Genomic DNA, 21,142 nt, shown 5'->3' with positions numbered 1-21,142 from the left:
GCGGGAATTTATGTGAAAAGGAAAATGTAAATCAGATCAATAGGAAGATTTTAGGGAATGTTGCTTAGGTATCATGCAGACATCCAACTCTTTAGGGAGAGTTTTTTAGAAAAACCAAATCACAACCTCAGGAATTCACAAGTAGATCACGACATTCAGTCAGGTTGAAATATTTCACTTTCCTCCCTCATTTTCCACTATTAAACAGAACAGGATTTCTCTGAGATTTTTCCTTCCATTTTGTTCTTTTCTTTTGGGTAGGTGGGGGATGTATATTAGTTTATACTTTATTTTGCTTATCTTTTTTCTGTCTGGAATTTTTTGTCCTTACTAAGCCTGTTTATTTCATTTTCTAACAATAAAGGCATGAGGGAAGAGCTCACCTTAACTCCATTCAGATAGAGCTTCTAAATGCCAAGCAAAGTTCTGTCAGTCCTGTAAGTCTGTATTGCAGAGTAATGTTCACCCCAAGGGAAAAATTAATACTATATTATTTAAAATAATTTGCTGTGTATTAATAACTCCTAAAGTTTTCAATATCTTTATAATCTGAACAATTTATTGTAAAAGCCATAAAGAAATATTTTGTAAAAGGCCATACCAAAAGACACAGGAATATGAGGTAAAATAATATAAAATTTAAGTTTCTGCATTGTTTTAAGAATCTAAACAAGAAAACCTAAAAATTGGTTTAATTTCCTTGGGTGCCTTTCTCTGGTTTAATACTTGAATTTTCCCCCCCAGAGTATGCCAAAATAGATATACCAATATTTTCCAGGAGTAACTATGTGATGCTACTAGAACCAGAAACCCAGCCAGCTCTTTCCACCGCTTCTCCATTAAGACATGAGTGAGCATCTGTCAGTCCCACTGGGTTCATCCCGGAGGCCAAGGAAACAGATTACAATAATCTTTCTCCAGACAACGTGGAAATATGTTCAAAATTCAAGCTAGAAGGCACACAGATACTACAACGAGATGGGCCACGTTTTAAAACAGTGGTTTCTTAACTCTGGTTGTAGGTTAGAACTACCCACCCAAAAGCGCTTTTAAAAACTCCCAATGCCCAAGCCCCATCCACCAACTGAATCAGAGTGGCTGCAGGGGAAGCTCAGGCAGAGGGAGATTACAATTTTTTCCAGGTGATTTCAACATTCATCCTGATCGAAAGTCACTGTATTAAGAGGTTCAAGGGGGAAATATGGGGGGAGGGGGGACAAATTACTTTCTTAACTAAGCTGTAGGCAATAATAACTAAGGCAACCTGCTCTCTAATGATGGACGCAAAAGCAAATAGGCCTTTGCTACAGGATGACCTCACACCACAGGTCAATTAATTTGATGGAAAGAGAACCATTCAACTCTTTTTAGGGCCAGTAATTCTATATCTTCCAATCATATGGACTAAGTTGCTTTAATTATAAAAAGAAAGACAAGCTCATTTCAGAAAATGTGGGAAAAGAAAAAGAAGAAAATAACATTCATCTTCCTACCATATTAAGGTAGATAACCATGGTTAACTTCTCTGAAGTAAAAGATAAAATTTAGATCACGGGTCAGGTGTGGTGGCGTAATCTCAGCACTTTGGGAGGCTGAGGCGGATCACCTGAGGTCAGGAGTTCAAGACCAGCCTGGTCAACATGGCAAAAACCCGCCTCTACTAAAAATACAAAAATTACCAGGTGATGTTGATGTGCACTTGCGGTCCCAGCTACTTGGGAGGCAGAGGTGGGAGAATCTCTTGAACCTGAGAAGTGGAGATTGCAGCGAGCTGAGATCACACCACTGCACTCCAGCCTGGGTGACAGAGTGAGACTTTGTCTCAAAAAAAAAAAAAAAAAAAAAATTGAGATTATATTGCTTATGCAGTTTTGAAATGGGATCTTCTCGTGTAACAATATAATGTAAAAACCTTTCCTACAACATTGTGGTGAGTGGCTACAAAGCAGTCCATTGCTTGAAATGGTCATTATTTATTTATTGGTGATTGACTTTAGGTTTATTCGCAGACACATGGATCCACGATTCCTTGAACTACAAACTAAGTAAGATTAACCTGGTAAATACTGAAAGGAAAAAACAGTGGTATAATGGTAAAGTGAGGCAGGGAAGGTCCTGATATGTAGCATTTGCCAATTTCACTGGTGTAAATACTCCCACCATGGCCAATTTCAAGGTAACAGTTTAGTAAACAGCTTGCAAACCTGATTATTTAACAACTGGCTATCTGGAGTCAGCTGACCCTTAGAGAAACCCTGGCTGAACGAAACTGTTAAGTCCTTCTGTTACGACATGCTGTTTGAATGGTACAGCTGTGTGAAAATGGAAGTTACGGTGAATAAAGTCAAACCAAAGTTTCAGTAACTTAACGTATTTTGAGTTTGGAGGTGTCAAGTTCACACACACTGTGGATGGTCTAATAAAGTTTTTAAAAAAGTATTAATGTAATAATAACGAATGTGGATAGAAAGTGTGGGTATACTAGAAAGAGCATATTCTTTGAATAGACAGACATAGATGTGTCGTTAACCTTATTAAGCCTCTATTTCTTTATCTGTACATAGGAATAATAATGTCTCAGTGAGGCTGGTGTTAAGATTAAATACAAGGTCATGCATAAAGAATACAGTAAGCACACATAGCAAACACTCCACAAGTGCTACCTGCCTTTCCCCCTAAGTAATTATACTCTAGATGTTACTTTTTTTTTTTTTTTTAGATGAAGTCTTGCTGTCACCCAGGCTGGAGTGCAGTGGCGTGATCTTGGTTCACTGCAACCTCCACCTCCCAGGTTCAAGCAATTCTCCTGCCTCAACCTCCCAAGTAGCTGGGATTACAGGCATGAGCCACCATACTTGGCTAATTTTTATATTTTTAGTAGAGATGGGGCTTCACCATGTTGGCCAGGCTCGTTTCGAACTTCTGACCTCAGGTGATTCGCCTGTCTCTGCCTCCCAAAGTGCTGGGATTACAGGCGTGAGCGACTGTGCCTCACCGATGTTACTACTTTTAAAAGGAGAAGGGTATAAATTATCTTAACAGTTTCATATAATTTAATCACATTTATTTTTAAATTCAATTTCTCTATTATTTAAAGCAGGGGTTGGAAAACTGTGGCCTATGGGCCAACTCTGGCCTCTTTTTGTACATGGAGTTTTCGAAAAACTTTTAATAAAACATACCATGCCCGTTAATTTAGGTGGTTCTATAGCTGCTTTCACATTACAATGGCAAAGTTGAGTAGCTGAAACAGAGGCCCTGTGGCCTGCAAAGCATATTTACTATATGGACCTTTATAGAAAAAGTCTGCTGATCTATGATTTAAACTATTCTAAGCTTTTCTTAAATGAATACTTTCTCTATATATTAAAAGAAAACAAGACAAGGATAGGAAAGGAAAACAAGGAGAGAAGAAGATTCTTCTAGGATGTAAAAATGGCAAAACAGGCCATATATGATGGCCCCTGCCTATAATCACAGAGTTTTGGGAGGCAGAGGCAGGAGGACTGCTTGAGGCCAAGAGTTTAAGACCAGCCTGGGCAACATAGCAAGATCTCATCTCTACCAAAAAAAGTCAAAAAATTAGGTGGGCATGATGGCATGCACCTATAGTCCCAGCTACACAGGAGGCTGAGGTGAGCTACCCAGGAGGCTGAGCCCAGGAGTTTGAGGCTGCAGTGAGTTATGATAGCATCACTGCACTCCAGCCTACGTGATAGAGTGATACAGTAAGACCCTGTTGCAAAAAAATAAAAAATAAAAAAAAAATTGCAAAACAAACATTGATTCCAAGTATACCAAAGAAATACTCGAAAGTCTAGGATAAAGCTGAGCTCTAATTCAGTATTGTCAAGAAAATAAACCTTAAAGAACATTTTATAAATGAAGTTCCTACAAGATGACTATTATTTCTGAAGTGGGAATGCACCATGAATATGGAACTTGGAAGAGTGAATTTAAGGGGTAGAAACGTGGAATTTTATAACCTGGCAATGAAAGTGACTGAAACCACATTAGTCAGGCAAAATAAGCTGATCTCTCTAACTACAGGTAAAATAACATTCCAAACACTGAAAAATGTACACAATCAAAATTGTACATGGTAGGGGTTTAAGAAACCATTTCCCCTGCTAATTTTTGATGTTTACATGGAATGTTCTTCCAGCAGCAAATAACTTACCAATGATCTTGACAGATTGAAAATGATACATCTTTACCACAACATAAATTAATTCTCTCAATGGGAAATTGCTAAAATAGGCAAAGTGTCAGAAAGATTTCTTTATGTCTGAAGGAAAGGAAATGATTCCATTTCTTCCAAACATTCTTACGTGAAAAATAATAAACTCTCACTTTTAAACTGTCTTTATTTTCAGGGGGTCCTAGGCACCCGTCACTAATTGGGGCAGTCATAGTTATCTGGTGTTGGACATGAGTCAGTCCATATTACTTCAGGTATAAAACACAGCCAGTTGGAGACTGCCTCCATAATTCATATTATACATGAATAAATATCATAGCAATACCCAGAAAAGAGGATTGCGGAATTACACTTCACTCTCTTTCATTCCTTAGATTTACAACATAAATGTCACACAAAGATCCTGGAAAGTCAATCTTCACAAAATAAAATATAAGGGAAACATGGTGGTCTATTCAAGGAAATAGATAAATGCCTAACACAAATGAACTGGTTCGTCCTCTAGAAGAATGACCTTGATACTGTTCCTAAAATACAAAGTTGAAAACCCCAGACGAAAGAGATGAACATTTACTGAGCACTGTGTTATACGTGTGCTATCACATTTAACTTTGATACAAAATCTATATAATTGGTATTAGTGACTTGCCCAAGGTAACATTTGTAAAGAAAGAAGTTCAGGCAGGAACTCTGGTCTATCTCCCATACCTAACCTGTCTTCAAAATGTTCAATCCTGATTGAACACAGGGTATCTGTCATGGTTGATGCCTGACATGCCTGACATGATGCAACCCTGAGATGCCCCATAGAGAAAGAGGTCCCCTAATCACAGCATCTAAGTTTACTAAATCCTCCCTTTGGAGACTAACAGTGCACATTAAAGCCCTGAATTAAAGAAATCCATTTAACTTTGTCGAACTCATCATCTCCCCAAACTTACTAGGAAATCCCTTTTCCCCAACTAGTATTTTGTGAAGTTAGTATTCTGAAACACACTTTGCACGGTGGAAAATGGATGACAGAGAGATACATAAACTGTCAGAGAAGATAAACAATTTTAATCATGGCTAAGGAGATGATGGTGTAGTTACAAGTGGCTTCTCTTTGCTCTTCGATTCAACCAAAATTTTGAGTAAGACCCCCAATGCCCTAGTCCCCACCTACCTCTGAGTCTCATCTTACACTTGGGCCACCTGGCCTGCTTTCAGTACTGGGGACCTGCTGGGCTTTTCCCCTCCATGGAGCCTTTGCAAAATGTTCCCTTTGTGACATTGCTCCACCTTTCCTCTTTACTAAGTTGACTCCTTTCCTGCCTGGGTCAAACTTCTCTCTGGATGCCCTCCTATCACAGAATTCTATATAGCACTTGCCATGATTACAAGGTTATATTTATTTGTGTATTGATTTGATTAGTGATGGTCTATACTCCCACCGGGGGAAGAGAGCTATCTCTCTGTTTCTCAGACAGCACAAAGATGCGGGACCTCTTCCACCATCTCTATTCACTCCTGCCCAAGGAGGAACAGTGACTTAATGAAGCACGAACTAGGGAGGAAGGGCTGGACACGCTCTGCTCAGGGTCCAGGGTGCAGTCTGGTCAGCTCCCACCCTGAGGTAAGCTGAGAAGTGCACTGTGGGAAATAAACTGAATTCTGGGAAGACATACTAGGAAGCCCAATTGTTACAGATCCAAGCTCCATTCTGTGGTTTAGCTTTATGTAATACAGGTGATATTTTGTTCTTCATCTGTGACTGCTGTTTTATTTTTTAATCATTTCCACACTTAGGAGAGGAAGACAAAAGTGATCTTGTTTGGCCTCTAGAATGCCAACATTCTCCAACAGGTGTAAGCTCCTGTGATCAGGGAAAAGGGCCTCTCTCTGCTCACCTCAGTAGCTCAGTTTCTGGCACTTACGAGGCATTCAAAATGCCATTTCGCCCAGGCTGGTCTTGAAATCCTGGCCTCAGGTGATCCTCCTGCCTCAGCCTCCCAAAGAGCTGTGATTATACGTGTGAGCCACAGTACCCAGCTGAAGTCCTAGTTTCTTGATACATGTAACTCTACCAGGATTTTCTTACTAATAAATTTTTTAAACAACTGAACTTTGTCTTCAGATTATTACAGGCTAATCCTAATGTGGAACTGAGGATAAAGTTTTGAGCAGAGTCAATCCAAACCAATGAAGACGGTATCCTTAAAAGGACAGAAGCCTCTTTAAGGCGAGGACCTGGAGGAGAGGAGATGAGAGTGCAGGAGTAGTGGACATCCATGTGTGTCAGGGAGACTGAGATGAAAGAGGAGGCACATAGGAGAGATGGGCTGGGAAAAATAAAATGGATTACTTGATTGGAGAATAGGTGGGTATAAAGAAGCAAGTGAAAAAGCTAAATTGAAGGGCAAGTTTCCACTATTTACAGAAAAACCTGGAGAAGACAAGGACTCCCCCTTTTTCTCAAGGCATTGTAAAAACAATGAAGTCTCCTTGGAAGAAATATTCTATCTAAATTTCTCCAAGACTGCTTAATAAATTGTTTTCTCTAAAATATGTAATGATTTTAACTGTTTTAGAAGACAAAGTGTTCATAACATATTTAGTTGTAAATCAGGTGATGAAATATATATTATTGTAGAGCCCATTAAAAATGTTGTGTATGTGGGTATGCACAGTAAAAATGGGAAATATATTGACAAAAAATCTACAAAACCATTATCACATGCATATTAACAATAATCTAGAAATATTTCTTCAGTAATAAACTGAAGAATGAATCAATATACAGAGACTAGTGAAAGGATTGATGATGTGGTGGGTCTGTGTCATCGTCTGTCCCCAGCCCCTTTCTGCCCCCAGCACATCGCACACACTTTCTCTTTCTCCTCTCTCCTCTCCTCCTCCTCAAGGCGGTAGGGCCAAGCCACTCACCTGTCGGAGTGCTGCTGCGGAATGAAGAGGAGGGGGTGATGGGTGGGGTCACGGGGGGAGTAAGGCTTCCACTGCTGTGGCGTGGGGGAGTGGACACATTCCCTCGAGACACTGAGCTGGACAGAGTCAGTGACAGCTTCGGCTGAATCTTCTTCTTTAGGGACTCCTGCTCTCGGCGGGCAGCATCTGTCATGAATCTGAAACAACAACAGAAGGTAAGGAACCTGGGCCACGTATAGAGCATGAGGACTCACGACATTCATTAGAGTTTCACAGATGCCCGACCCTGGAAAAGGACCTTGGCCACAGGTCAGTCCCAATCTCAAAAACTCACAATAGCTTCCCTTTTCCAATGCAATGGAATTATCTTCTAGCTTGTTATTTTTAAGGTTCCTCAAAGTCAGGTTCACTTCTTCCCTAGCAAATCCTCCTTGCCAGGAAGCTTATACACACAGAATATATCTGCACCCACTGTAATGCTTTCAGTTACAAGATTTCCTCTCTTGGAAGGTCTGCTCTCTTTTTTTCTACCCATAGGAAGCCCACACATCCTCAAAGTTCCCCAACCACTCCTAAGTAGACGGCGCTTCCTTTATCTGCAGGTTGGCAGTATTTCTTTGTACCTCTTAACTGCCACCTAACATATATGGCCTCATGAAAACTCTCTTTTTTGTATTACTTTGATTCTCATATTGTTATTTGGGTTTAAAAACTCTTCTTGGCTAATTGAGGCCTTGCTTGCCTCATCATGAAGGCAAGGATTCTAGTCCCCAGTTCCTAGCACAGTGCCAGGCCCGCCTCAGGAAACACAGACAGAACTGCATACATTTGCCCAGGAAGATTCCAGAAGGGAAGAGAGCAGCACAAGGAGGGAGGTCACCACTGATGATCTGTTTACGTTCTAATTTTATTACTCATAAAGAGAAAGGTGACTTTTCCTGACAGTTTCACTTTGGAAACTTGAGTTATTCTTCCAATGCTTCTCTGATGTTGGTAATATTCAAACTTCATTCTTTTCTCACTGTATAATCTACCATTTTGTAAATTCGTGTAATATGAGATTCAAAACAATCTATGAAATGGTATCTCCTACCTAAAGAACATTCACCTTTTCATATTGGCAGGCAAACTTTGTCAGCTGCATTTTTGAAAACTGCCATAGAAAGCATAGTCCATAAATGTATGATAGCGTTCAGATGATAAAACCACAGCTGTCCCCACTACCTAGGCTAAGAAACAGAACATTCCAGGCCCCTCAAGGCCTCTCTCCAATACCTTCCGCATGAACTATATTTTGACTATTTCAATACAATTTATCATAAACTCACTGCATTGCACTTGAACATGGTATTTTACCCAAGCTATTTCACATTTTGTCTACAAAATTCCTTAGTATTTTTCCTCACTACATGATGAAGTTTTGGAAGTCAACAGATAGTTCTAATACCTGGTGAAAGCTTGAAGTCAATTAAATACCCAATGAAACAACAGTAATATTGTTACGCTGTCTTAAAATTTCTATTTTTATACTTGGAACATGGATGGCACATTTCTTGAATGGTTCTTGCAATATAATGCAGATATACAAACTGGATTTTATATGCTGAACTGAGGTTAGTAATAAAGCTTTGCCTTGAGCTCTTAGGTTTTGTGCTATAGCATAGTGGTGATTTAAAAAGGACTGTCAATGCAAAAGAGAATTGTTTGCACATGTAGCCAGGTACTCATTTATTTTCAGATGCAAAATTGGTTCTATTGTCCTTAAAACTTCTTATTCCCCTCCTCATAAACCTCTACTAAAAATACAGACTCACAGAGAAAAGCAAAGAATTAGTGCTTTTTTAAGAAAATTATTCTAAGAAGAACTGCTAACTCGCATGATGCTGAGCGTCTCACACTGGGGTATGCAGCGCGCCAGGGAGTGGCAAAGCCACAGGATAAACAGGCTGCTGCTTCCAGGAAGGCTGATTGTTCTCGAGGGCAAGTAATTCAAACTAGTGTTTCAAATAGCAAAATAAACACGGACATGCTTATGGGGGTAGAAAAAAATTTTCACATCTTGCATTTTAGTTAAGAGCATGATATTTGGAGTGAGGCCAGGGTTCAAATCCTGGCTGGGTTATTATGTAATTTGAGGCAAGTTGATAAACTTCTCTGAATCTCAGGTTTATTCTCTGTAAAATGGGAATGAGAGAGTAGGTAAGAATTAACATAAGTCTTTTCCCTTTCTGCATGGGAGTCTGATCTTTGGCTAAATTTGGTAACCTGCTAAGACAGTATGTCAACCACGTTACCAGGCGACACTATATAAGAATGACCTCTGACTGGTGAACTGCACAGCCTGGGAGGATCTAGGAACCTGTAGCTATCTGATAGGAAGCCAAGAATCCTGATTTAGGCTTCCTGAGCATGGTGATCTTGTAGCTGGGCATGGCCCTTGCAGAGAACTGGGGAGCTATGCCCAGAGCATGTTGCAAGAGCTTTGGCTTCTGTAGGGCATAAGGCTTTTCTACCAGGATGGTTTCCACTCCTACCCCTCTGCACCTGAACAGACTCTCATGTGCACTGCTGCAAGGGTGCCTGCAGAAGGCGGCCTGTCCTCCATCCTCTGAACGGGCCCAGTGCCCTATTGTGGCCCATGGTCATCTGTGAGTCTGAATGTTCACGACCTAAGAAGGTAACCTGCTGGCAGACGGGGCAATAACATTTCAACTTTAGAGGACTGTTGTGAGGATAAATGAGGTAATTGGCCCAACATGTAGCAAATGGCTCAACATGCAGAAGCTGTTATTAATTACATAAAGCATTATAATATGGTTATGTCTCTTTATTTTGTCCACCTTACTCAACTCCAAGTGTCTTGAGGACACACCACACACCCATGGCTCTGAAACCACTAAGCACACACATGCCTTGTGTAGAGCAGAAATTCCATTTGTGGAACAGCTAAATGGAATAAACCCAGAGGGTGCATATCCAGTGTGAGACAGAGAGAGAGAGACAACCAGAGGGAAGAGAGAGAAAGGCTTCTCTATGTCTAACTCATATATTTATACATTTTTTTTTTTTTTTTTGAGATGGAGTCTCGCACTGTTGCCCATGCTGGAGTGCAGTGGCACAATCTCGGTTCACCTCTGCCTCTGGTTCAAGCGATTCTCCTGCTTCAGCCTCCCAAATAGCTGGGAATACAGGTGTCCGCCACCATGCCCAGCTAATTTTTGTATTTTTAGTAGAGACAAGGTTTCACCACGTTGGCCAGGCTGGTCTTGAACTACTGACCTCAAGTGTTCTGCCCGCCTCGGCCTCCCAAGTGCTGGGATTACAGAACTCATACCTCTTATTGTAAAATACTCTCCTACAGCTCAGATATAACACAACAACTATAAACAACCATAACAACATTCACACACACACAAACCCCGCCTTCACCCTCACATGGGTTTGGCCAGCTACAGACAGCAATCTGGATTTGGGTTATATCTTCTATAGTGCTTTCTAGAAACAAGATCAAGGCACCTATGTTAAAAGCATTAAACTTGAAACACATTCTTAAAGCCCTGTCGCCAAGACTTCCTCCTGTAGTTCTCCCTCCTCTCTTGGATTGGTGTTGTGAATTTGGACATACGATCTATAAATCATGGTAAGTTTGACATATCAAGGCACACAGCTGCACAATTTGTTCTAGTGACAACCATACACGCACATCCCCACACCACCCGCCCCCACAAACACACACAGGAGTGCCACACAAGCGCTGTGGGAACCCTGGTTAAAATAGGCCCGTGTCTCCCCTGCACTACCATGTTGCTCCTCTTCCTCTTCACTTCATTAACCATGACTTAACCCATTTTCTGAGACTTACTAAGTTCTCAAGTTTTTGAGCAATGTTCCATCAGCACAGCTGTCTGTCAAAAGGTGGGCAGATTCCCAGTGGCAAGGAACCATTTGGGGAGACAAGAGTGTCTAGAGAAGCCAAGGAGGCACAGCAAAGGCTGTGATTCTGGCCAACAAATGAGGACTATGTTTCCCATTTTACCAAATATCAGGGCTGGAAAAGGTTCACCATGTTCCCAAGGCTGAGTTCAGGTTAAGGGAGTCATGTCACTCAGTAGCCTGAGCTTTCCTCAATGAGTCTGGACACCACTGGCGATCTTTCTGAAGCTCTCAATAATCACGGATGATGTGGATTTTTTTTTTTTTGGAGACAGGGTCTCCCTGTCACCAAGGCTGGCGTGCAGTGGTGTGATTACAGCTCACTGAAGCCCTGACTTCCTGGGCTCAAGTGATCTTCTTGCCTCAGCCTCCCAAGTAGCTGAGACCACAGGCATGCCCCACTATGCCCAGGTAATTTTTTGATTTTTTGTAGAGATGGGGTCTCACTATGTTGCCCAGGCTGGTTTCAAACTCCTGGGCTCAAGTGATCCTCCCACCCAGAGTGTTAGGATTATAGGCGTGAGCCACTGCACCTGACTCACTTGGGTTTTAGAGCAGGAAGGAACCTTGGTTAAGTCAGATCATCCGGTCCAGCCCCCTCATTTGTTACAGCAACTGTGAACTGAGGTGGTGTGACCTGTTTGGGGTCATTTAGGCTAGTGGCAGAGCTGGCATCAGAGCCTAGTCAAGCCTCGGGACTCTGTCATGGTTTTCACAGTTGAAAGCATTCAGGGAGCCGGAGCATGGGGCCTGGGGCAATGCCCCTCTGGCAGTTTACATGGGGGCAATGGGCAGCTGGGATAACAAAAGGCTCATCCTCCAAATGTCAGTCCGTCCTGCTGTGTGGGACCACTGGGCTCCCCAGTTGTGGGGCAGGGGGTCTCTGGAATTGTAGCCCCACTGGGCTACAATCTGGGGAAGGCAAGCTGGCTGTGCCCACCTCCCAGAATTCTCTCTGCTTTGCAGTGGTGACACTGCTCTGATCTGGCAGCTGCAGTGTGCTGGAGCTGGCTCATACTGGGTTGTGAAAGCTGACTTAAATTTTCAGGGATTTGGTGAATCTGTTGTTAAACACAGCTGTTATTAAAAACTAAATTATGTAAATAATTAAATCAAGTGCTTTGTTAAAAACAAGGATACTTAACTCAAGGCTCATCACTTAATTATTTTACTGCATTTTAATATTATCTATATTCTTGAGGTTATTTACATTAATATTTTATCTATTTGGTAGAATTCCTGTATAACTATATGCTATATAATGCAAAGTAACCTACTCTGTGTTCAGTAACATGTGGGTAGCTTGAAATTGGCTATGGCAGGAGTATTTACACCACTGAAACTGGCAATACCACAAATTGGGATTTTTTTCCTCCCCAAGTCAGTTCAACATTTTCCAGTACACCTTCTAGTGATTATTATTATTATTTTTTGAGATGGAGTCTCACTCTGTCGCCCAGGCTGGAGTGCAGTGGCGTGATCTTGGCTCACTGCAACCTCTGCCTCTCAGGTTCACGCAATTCTCCTGCCTCAGCCTCCCCAGCAGCTGGGACTACAGGCGCCCGCCACCATGCCCAGCTAAATTTTTTGTATTTTTAGTAGAGACGGTGTTTCACCGTGTTAGCCAGGATGGTCTCAATCTCCTGACCTTGTGATCCACCCGCCTCGGGCTCCCAAAGTTCTGGGATTACAGGCTTGAGCCACTGTGCCTGGCTGTGATTATTATTTTTTAATGTGGGGAAAAAAGTGTTTGAACTGGGCTTCTTGCCTACTCACTAAAGGAATTAATCAGGGAAGGAACAAAGAATGAATAAGAAAGTCTTCTTTTTTCAAATTGTAAAAAGTAATGTATCTCAGTAAAGAACACTTACAGAACATTTTTTATGGATTTGTGACTTGTGTTTAAAAAGCGTTTTAATTGACCAATACAGAGGTTAGGAAAAGAAATGAAATAAAGGTATTTTTTAAAATTATGGAATATATATGCAAATCAATATCTACATTGCCATGCATAAAGATTTTAATAAAATAGCAATCTGTGTACCTATCATTCAGCTTATGAAAGGAATTTTTGATGTTTCCTGTGTGAAAATTTTTTTTTCTAAGAGAAATATTACCCAGATAAAACTATGGTTGATATTTTAGGGTTTTTCCTTCTAACATTTTTCTACACATAGAGAAAACTGAGTATTTCTTAAAGAAAAAAAGTCACTTGAGACTCTTTCACTCACTGTTGACTAACAGCCTGAAAATCTGCGGTCAGGCAAAGCAATGTTTTCATTTTGAAACTGAAACTGCTGTAAGATTAATTTCAACTTTCCTACAAATCAGAAATGTCTAAGTTACTTTAATTTAATATGGTCATTTGTAGTAATATTTGTTATTGCTAGGGGAAGTACATATTCCTTAAGTAAATTTTCAAGACTCCATTATAAATCTTTTAAATCCTCAGACCACAACGTTCATTTAGTCTGACATGTTCAATGTGGAAACATGAATATAGCTCCGCAGGGGGAAAATGGCAACTGCTGGTCCAGGGAGACTAGTTTCAACCACAAACTCAGGAAATGTACAGTATTTGCTGGAACCTGGGCAGAGACTCCATTGCCACCTCACTTGATGGCCAAAACACCTGAGTCTAAGTGACCTGCTGGGGAAAAAACATCACTGGGCTTTCACTGGATCAGAGAAATCAGAAATGGAAGTGACCACTCAAAACCGCAGTCTGAGAAAAAACTGAAAACTCCAAGATATGTGGTGTGGCGTGGCTGTGATTATACGACTCTGGAGAAGGCGCGTGGTCCAGAGGTCTGCACTGCATGTTGCCAGGAGGCTTGCTCTGGGGCAAAGAAACGGGTGGCCTCCGGAGTCACTGCATTTGCTCTTGTGGTCTTGGTTTTTCTACTTGTTAAAACTGAGGAGATTTGGTTTTATGGATATATGGAATACATCACTGCTAGGGTCCTTCCCAGCTCTAACAGTGAATGATTCCAGCAATAGCATTGTGCAGTATTTTTCAAACTTTCACTTCAACCCATTGTAAGAAATGTATCTCACGGTGCGACCTGGTGTGCTCACATGTATAAACAGGCCTGCAACCTGCAATTCTGAAATCTCCAAAGCTCTGAAATCTGAAATTTTTAAAAAATAAAGTTTGGCAATAAAACGTCATTGGAAGGCAACTCTAACCTGACCGAGTGAAAGCCTACTTACAGATTTTATTGTATTTAGTGAAAATATTTGTGTGTTTCACTGTAAAAATATCAATGTACGTGATTATATGGGGCTGCCCCAGACCCTACTGGGGGTATTATGTAATATGTAGTATTTGTACCATATTACCTTTATGAAATCTAAAAAATTATGACTTATGAAACATATCTGGACTCAAGGATGAGACATTTTAATGTAAATATCTGAAACAGAAATTTCACAAAACAATCTTTACTACATGTGATATACTCTGGCATTTTTCTGTTCTATTTCATTTTAACAAAATCTGATGGTCATGACCACCACATTGACTTCTTGACCCCCTGGGAGGTCATGGCCTGGAGTCTGAATACATTAGTGTAGCAGTTAAGAGGGTGGGCTTTGGAGGTGGACTGTCTAGATTCACATCTCTGATCCATGCCCTGCTAGCTGTGTGATGACAGTGGGTAAGTTACCTACCTAGCCTTTTGGTGCTGCCCTTTTCTCATCTATAAATGGTGACAATGACCTGTTGTGGTGAGGATTAAGTAAGTTAATATACATAAAGCACTTAGAACAGGGCCTGACACTTCATGCTTGACAAATGTCAGGTTCCTGGTTCATAAGAGAAGCGACTAACACTTGTACTGGAAATCTTAACTCGCAAACCTTTTACCTTCTGCCATCTACACTAGCATTTGGTTATTTCTGAGCTGGGGCACTGAATATTAGGATTTTAAATACTGTCATCATGAGTTCTGCTGATTCTGAAAGCAAAGAGCCACCTTTACTGATTCTGCAGGCATTCATGTTATTTTTATTTATTTTTTGGCTTTTGTGACAGGCTCTCACTCTGTCGCCCAGGCTGGAATGCAGGGGCGTGATCATGGCTCACTAGCAGTTGCGTGATTTTCTTGTCAGCCTCCTGAGTAGCTGGGACTACAGGCATTCGCCACCACACCTGGATAATTTTTTGTACTTTTTGTAAAGATGAGGTTTTACCATGTTGCCCAGGCTACTTTTGAACTCCTGGGATCAAGCAATCTGCCCACTTTGGCCTCCCAAAGTGTTGGGATTACAGGTGTGAGTCATCGTGCCCGGCCCAGGAATCTATTAAATTGCAATGGCATCTATTGAATGGCAATCACAGGCAAATTCAAGAAGACAGATACAGTAACTATTAACACAACAGAAAAAGAAGGTTCGTCTCATTAGACAACATGCTGGGGCCCACCTATAAACTCATACACCTCTTCTTACTTCCTGGCCTTGATTTCTAGAGTAGAACCAAATTATAGAGGGTCTTTCCAGCAGGACAGGCAATGGGAGACCCTCCATACCACGAGCTGCTGGACTGACATCCTTCCATCCAGCTAAAGGTTGTTCTCTGCTTGGGAGATTCATCAAGTTGCACAAGGCTCTGACTTGGTCTGTCAGCAGACCCTCTGTAGAACACCACATCCAATTACGCTTCATTTGAAGTTCAAAAGCTTTGTTCTGCCTTTTCAATGGCCCTTTGGGCACTGTCATTTCTCAGCAAAAACAAGCTTTTGAGAAAAGCTGTGGGGAGTTGGCAGATAGGCCCTGAGATTCCAAGCACTCCAAAATCTGGTAATTCATTGCTCCAGATGATGGTACTTCTGACATAAAAATCTAACCTTCTGAAGGACAGTCTAACATGGAGAGTAAGGATTTTTCTTTTCTCTGGCTGTTACTATGCAATCCAGGACAAGAATGGATAGAGAACCAGTAAGCAAGCAAAACAGTGCATGGCACATTTGAAATGTGTCTGTGGGAAATGGATGGAAATAATGGGTACATTTCAGCATGCAACCATGTGTGGCCCACATGTCAAAGGATCTGGCTGCTCTAGGTCTCAATGTAATGATGGCTTTCAGAACGTACGTCTGCTAATAAATTCATGTGGCGGGTCTTCTTATTTTAGCAGCAACTTAATTCCATAGTGAAGCTAAAGGTGTATTTGGTTAAAACAGCTAGTTAGTGAAACATGACCTAGAAACAGCAAGTGGAGTAATCATTTGTCAGCACCCCTTCATTAATAGAATGGCCTTTTTTGGTGATCTGGGAACTTAATAAATGTACTTTTCAGTAGAAAAGAGAAAATCTGGATTTCCATATCACATTAATTTCAGAAAGTTTATAGTAATACTTCAAATAATCCTATGTTTCACTTCTTATCCCAGAGTTATTTTTGACTTCATGATCTGAGGCCCATGGGGTGGATTTTGAAGCTTCATAAAACTTTTTGCAGTATCACCAAAACTCTGAGCCCCTTTTAACATGCCATTAAAATGTTAATGCAAAATAATAAAACTAAAAGCAGCACGAGGAAAAAAACCCACTCCATTTGATCAGATCAGTTTGGCACTTAACTTGTAAGGGGTATTTTTTTGTGATTGACCTTTACACTGGTTGTGGACATAATTTGAGAAGTACACAGCTAACGAAATAGACTGTGTTCTCAGGTACCAAACTAAAACTGACAGACTTACTGCATTAAGAGAGACGTTATTTTCTCTCTCTCTCCTTTTCTTTTTAAGACAGGGTCTCACTCTGTCAGCCAGGCTGGAGTGCAGTGGCATCATCACGGCTCATTGCAGCCTTGACCTCTTGGGCTCAAGCGATCCTTTTATTTCAGCCTCCCAAGTAGCTGGAACTATAGGGATGCACTACCAAACCCAGCAAATTGTTGTACTTTTTGTAGAGCACCACATCCACCTAATTTTTGTAGAGGCAGGATCCCACTCTGTTGCGCAGGCTGGTCTTCATCTCCTGGGCTCAAGCAGTCTTGTTGCCTTGGCCTCCCAAAGTGCTAGGATTTCAGGTATGAGCTACCCACATCTGGCCTGCTTTTCTAAGTTTCTATTTGACATAGATGGAAGGATGTAGTTCCTGGTCTCTGGAGAATTCTAATCTAATTTTGCATAAAATAAATATGAGGGCAAGCCAATTTCAGAGCAAACCTTTAGCTTATTTTGTGTACAGACGTTCATTTCTTTTTTTTTTTGTGGGGGTGAGGGAAGAAAAGGTGGAGTAAGATAAAGACAAGATAAAAGGTGATCTTTTCTTCATCTACTGTCTTGACAATCATATTTTATTTCTTTTTCTTTTTTTAAAGGCAGCTACAGTTAATTTATATTCTGTTTGGTATATTATAGCTTGGATATTCTACACCTTTTTTAGTATTTATTTAAATAACACTGGGTTGCCAATTTTTATATTGCCATGTATACCTTATCTAACTCACATCTATCATCACCAGCCTCTGATTAAAAAGAAAAAACTACTTTAACATAAAATATAAGAAGATCATAATCTTGGCATAAATCTTTTCTTGAGAAAGACTGTTCTTTATTCTGAGATTAAGATAACAGAACACAGGAAAAATCTACTTAAACTGTTTTGATGAAGAAAAGCCACAATATAAAATTTCGTGTTATTACTTTATACTTGCATCATATATATATTGTATTATTTATAATATACTGTTTACAATTATTCTGTAGATGCACATTTTTAAAAGTATCTAAATGTGTTTTCTATTATTATCATTGCAAAAAATTCAGTTGCAAGGAATGCTGACCAAACAGAACTCTTAAATTTAGGTGGAATTGCTTGAAATACGCTGAGCAAACGAAGAAGGCAAACAAAAGGGCACTCAAATCCAGCAGCTTCTCGTTTCCAAGAGCTGGGAGAAGGTGAGCAAGAGCTGAGTGTCCTCTTACAGCTGGACACACAAAGGGGTGGTGAGGTGCTGGATGCCCACTGTTCCTGGCCCCACATGCCCCAGGCAGCTCAGACACTGCAGACCAGTGGAAACGTCCTCATGAACAGCAGCAGACTAGCAGCTGTGCTGCGGATAGCACTTAAGAACCATTTTTTTAAACCAGTAGTATCTTTTCCTAAATTCTGACACTCAAATGAAATCCAGGCACCAAAGTTAAGCCACTGAAATAACAAACAAAATCCCATTCCTGAATACTATTTCTTTGTATGTTCCCAACAAATATTGTATATGTTCTTCACAACTATGGAATGATACAGTCAATTTACCCTAATGAAAGCTTGCTCAGGCTCCGGCAATCACTCTTTAAAGCCACAGGTCAGCATAAATTATCAGTGAAGCAATTAATTTTGATGTACTTTAGCCTGAATAAAATAAACCATGGTCTTTTTCATCATTGATGCCAAGAATAAAAAACACTTCTGAAAGTTACTATACCACAAGTCTTTGGTTTGGAGACCAATGGAATATCTTTCTCTTGGCAACTCCCTATCCTCCTTTCCATTCCTTTCATACCCTTCATTGAATTGCAAATAACTATGGCTATTTCTTACACATGGTTTTCATTGCTAATTTGACATTCACGTAAAGACTAATTAACAAAACAAAGAAGTTGCACTTTACAAGGTTTTGTGATATAAAACTACAAATAGCTTTTGAGTTTTCTTCTTTTGCCTCCTCCAGAAGTAAATTAAATGAGTTACTGAGGTTTCACTGTAAGCTGCTAATGAGATGATGCGTAACTTTCCCCGTAAACTAGAAGAAATTTAAAAACTGAAGAGAAAGTTGCACTTACGGTCTCTGAGAGTTTTAAATCCAGTATACAGCTGGGAACACAGCCTGGTGAATGAAAAATCTAGGTTCTGAAGGCAAACTCTTGATCTGACTTAGCTGGTGTTCAAGCTTGGGCAAATTAATGACTCCTTCTCATCTTAGGGTCTTTGTTATAAAAGAGAGGTAATCCAAACACTTACCTCATGGGGGTTATTATCAAGATCTCATTGGAAAATGCATGAAAAGCCCTTGGCTCCACATAATACTCAATATATGTTAGGAGACCACTCAGAGTTGTGGTATTTCCATGGGCGCTGGCCCTATGCTCTTGACCCTTTCCCAGGAAGGAGAAATTGTTTGTAAATTTAACAGCCATCTAGGAGAATTCTTACATAAGAGGTAATTTCTTGGGGGAACCTATACAGTCCACAGGTAGGCTAAGATAGGTATCTAAGTCTGGGATTGGACAGTTCCATTTCCAAAGAAAAGTACTTCTCTGATGTTGCATGGTCTTACCCTTAGGTGAATTCTTCTGACAAGGTGGGGTGGGTGACCATCAATACCCAGCTAAGAACAAGTGACTCCCAGGGAATCTAGCACCAGGGCGTGGGGCACACTGGAGGTCTCCATTGAATGAAACACTGGGTTGAGAAAGGGGAGGAGAAGCAAATGAGATGGCAGAAGATTCTCAATGTGAGAGGAGGTTTCAAATAGGTAAGGTTTGTCTATGCCAGAGATGGCACACACAGTGGCTCTGGTGCCACTTAAATGCACTCTGCCCAAGACGATTCTAATCGTGTAAACTAATCGATTACAGCACTCTTGCCTGTGCTGCTCTGGGACTCAGCCTTACAGTCTTCTTCAGCACTGTGCCCTAGGTAGTCACTACAAACCAATGAAAGTGACACATAAGCTGAAAGTTTGTGCCATCTCGGACTTACACATTTTCCTCTGTATCTACTAAGATTTCCACTAATATTCTGGCCTAGGCATTTGGTACATACTTTATCCCTTCTCAGAGAATCAGAGAACAAAGCTGGCACACTGTAATATCTGAGAGAGAAAGTTGAGTATGTCTAAGACAAGAGCTGTCCCCAGGTTAAAGCAAGAATATTAGCAACATATTCAGATAACAGCATCTATTTATGAAATGTAATTGTGTATGGGTCAACTGCTCCAATTTACTGTGTATATAAGACTTATTTATACACAGAATAGCAGTCAGCAAATTAGCATTGTTGAAAGATAGAGCGGAGTTTATAGCAGTATTTTTTTTTTTTTTTTTTTTTGAGACGGAGTCTCTCTCTGTCACCCAGGCTGGACTGCAGTGGCCGGATCTCAGCTCACTGCAAGCTCTGCCTCCCGGGTCTACGCCATTCTCCTGCCTCAGCCTCCTGTGTAGCTGGGACTACAGGCGCCCACCACCTCGCCCGGCTAGTTTTTTGTATTTTTTTAGTAGAGACGGGGTTTCACCGTGTTAGCCAGGATGGTCTCTATCTCCTGACCTCGTGATCCGCCCGTTTTGGCCTCCCAAAGTGCTGGGATTACAGGCTTGAGCCACTGCGCCCGGTCCCCTATAGCAGTATTTCTTAAATGAACTATTAATAATAAGGCAGTGAAACTATTTTGGGGACAAAGCCAGTTTCTTTTTCTTTTTTTAGATGGAGTCTCGCTCTTTTGCCCAGGCTGGAGTACAGTGGTGTGAGCTCGGCTCACTGCAACCTCCGCCTCCCGGGTTCAAGCAATTCTCCTGCCTCAGCCTCCTGAGTAGCTGGGATTACAGGCGCCCGCCACCACGCCAAGCTAATTTTTGTATTTTTAGTAGAGATGGGGTTTCACCATGTTGGTCAGGCTGGTCTTGAACCCGTGACCTCGTGATCCACCCACCTCGGCCTCCCAAAGTGCTGGGATTATAGGCGTGAGCCACCGCGCCCAGCCCACAAAGCCAGTTTCAAGCACGGGCTGTTCTGTGACAAAGCAAGTGCATGTGGGGCATCTCAAGCTTACAGACCTCAAGTCTCATGGATTTTGGGGGCTGATTTTTTTCCAAAGTGATTTTTCTGCCTTTTGTTGCAAGAGTTCAGTTAAACTACTTCTGAACTTAAGAGCATTAAATAAAATTCATGGACGGTCACTGTTTTGGACTAAGGTTCTGCACTAGGCCCCAACTGAGCAGACCAAACCAGAATGGAGTTGCTCAGGCTAAACTTTGAAATGGGCCAGTTTTCCAAAAAGCAGGACAGTCACAGCAACCAATCAGAAGGGGCCCAGTTTATCCAAGCTGGAAGTCCCCTATGAGAACAACAAATGAC

At 41.1% G+C, this 21,142-nt stretch overlaps 1 protein-coding gene across 3 annotated transcripts in view; it reads right to left on the bottom strand.

The window, feature by feature from the left end:
- The window catches only part of JAZF1 (JAZF zinc finger 1), a 352,768-nt gene that overhangs the window by 58,619 nt on the left and 273,007 nt on the right, over positions 1-21,142 (bottom strand). For all 3 annotated transcript variants that reach the window (XM_025381213.1, XM_025381216.1, XM_025381214.1), the window contains exon 3: positions 7,127-7,323. In XM_025381213.1, coding sequence (XP_025236998.1) covers positions 7,127-7,323 — 197 coding nt within the window. The remainder of the gene's footprint in view (positions 1-7,126; positions 7,324-21,142) is intronic.

Source organism: Theropithecus gelada, chromosome 3, assembly GCF_003255815.1.
Source record: "Theropithecus gelada isolate Dixy chromosome 3, Tgel_1.0, whole genome shotgun sequence".
NCBI classification, from domain to species: domain Eukaryota; kingdom Metazoa; phylum Chordata; class Mammalia; order Primates; family Cercopithecidae; genus Theropithecus; species Theropithecus gelada.
This window is presented reverse-complemented; position numbering and strand designations above follow the sequence as displayed.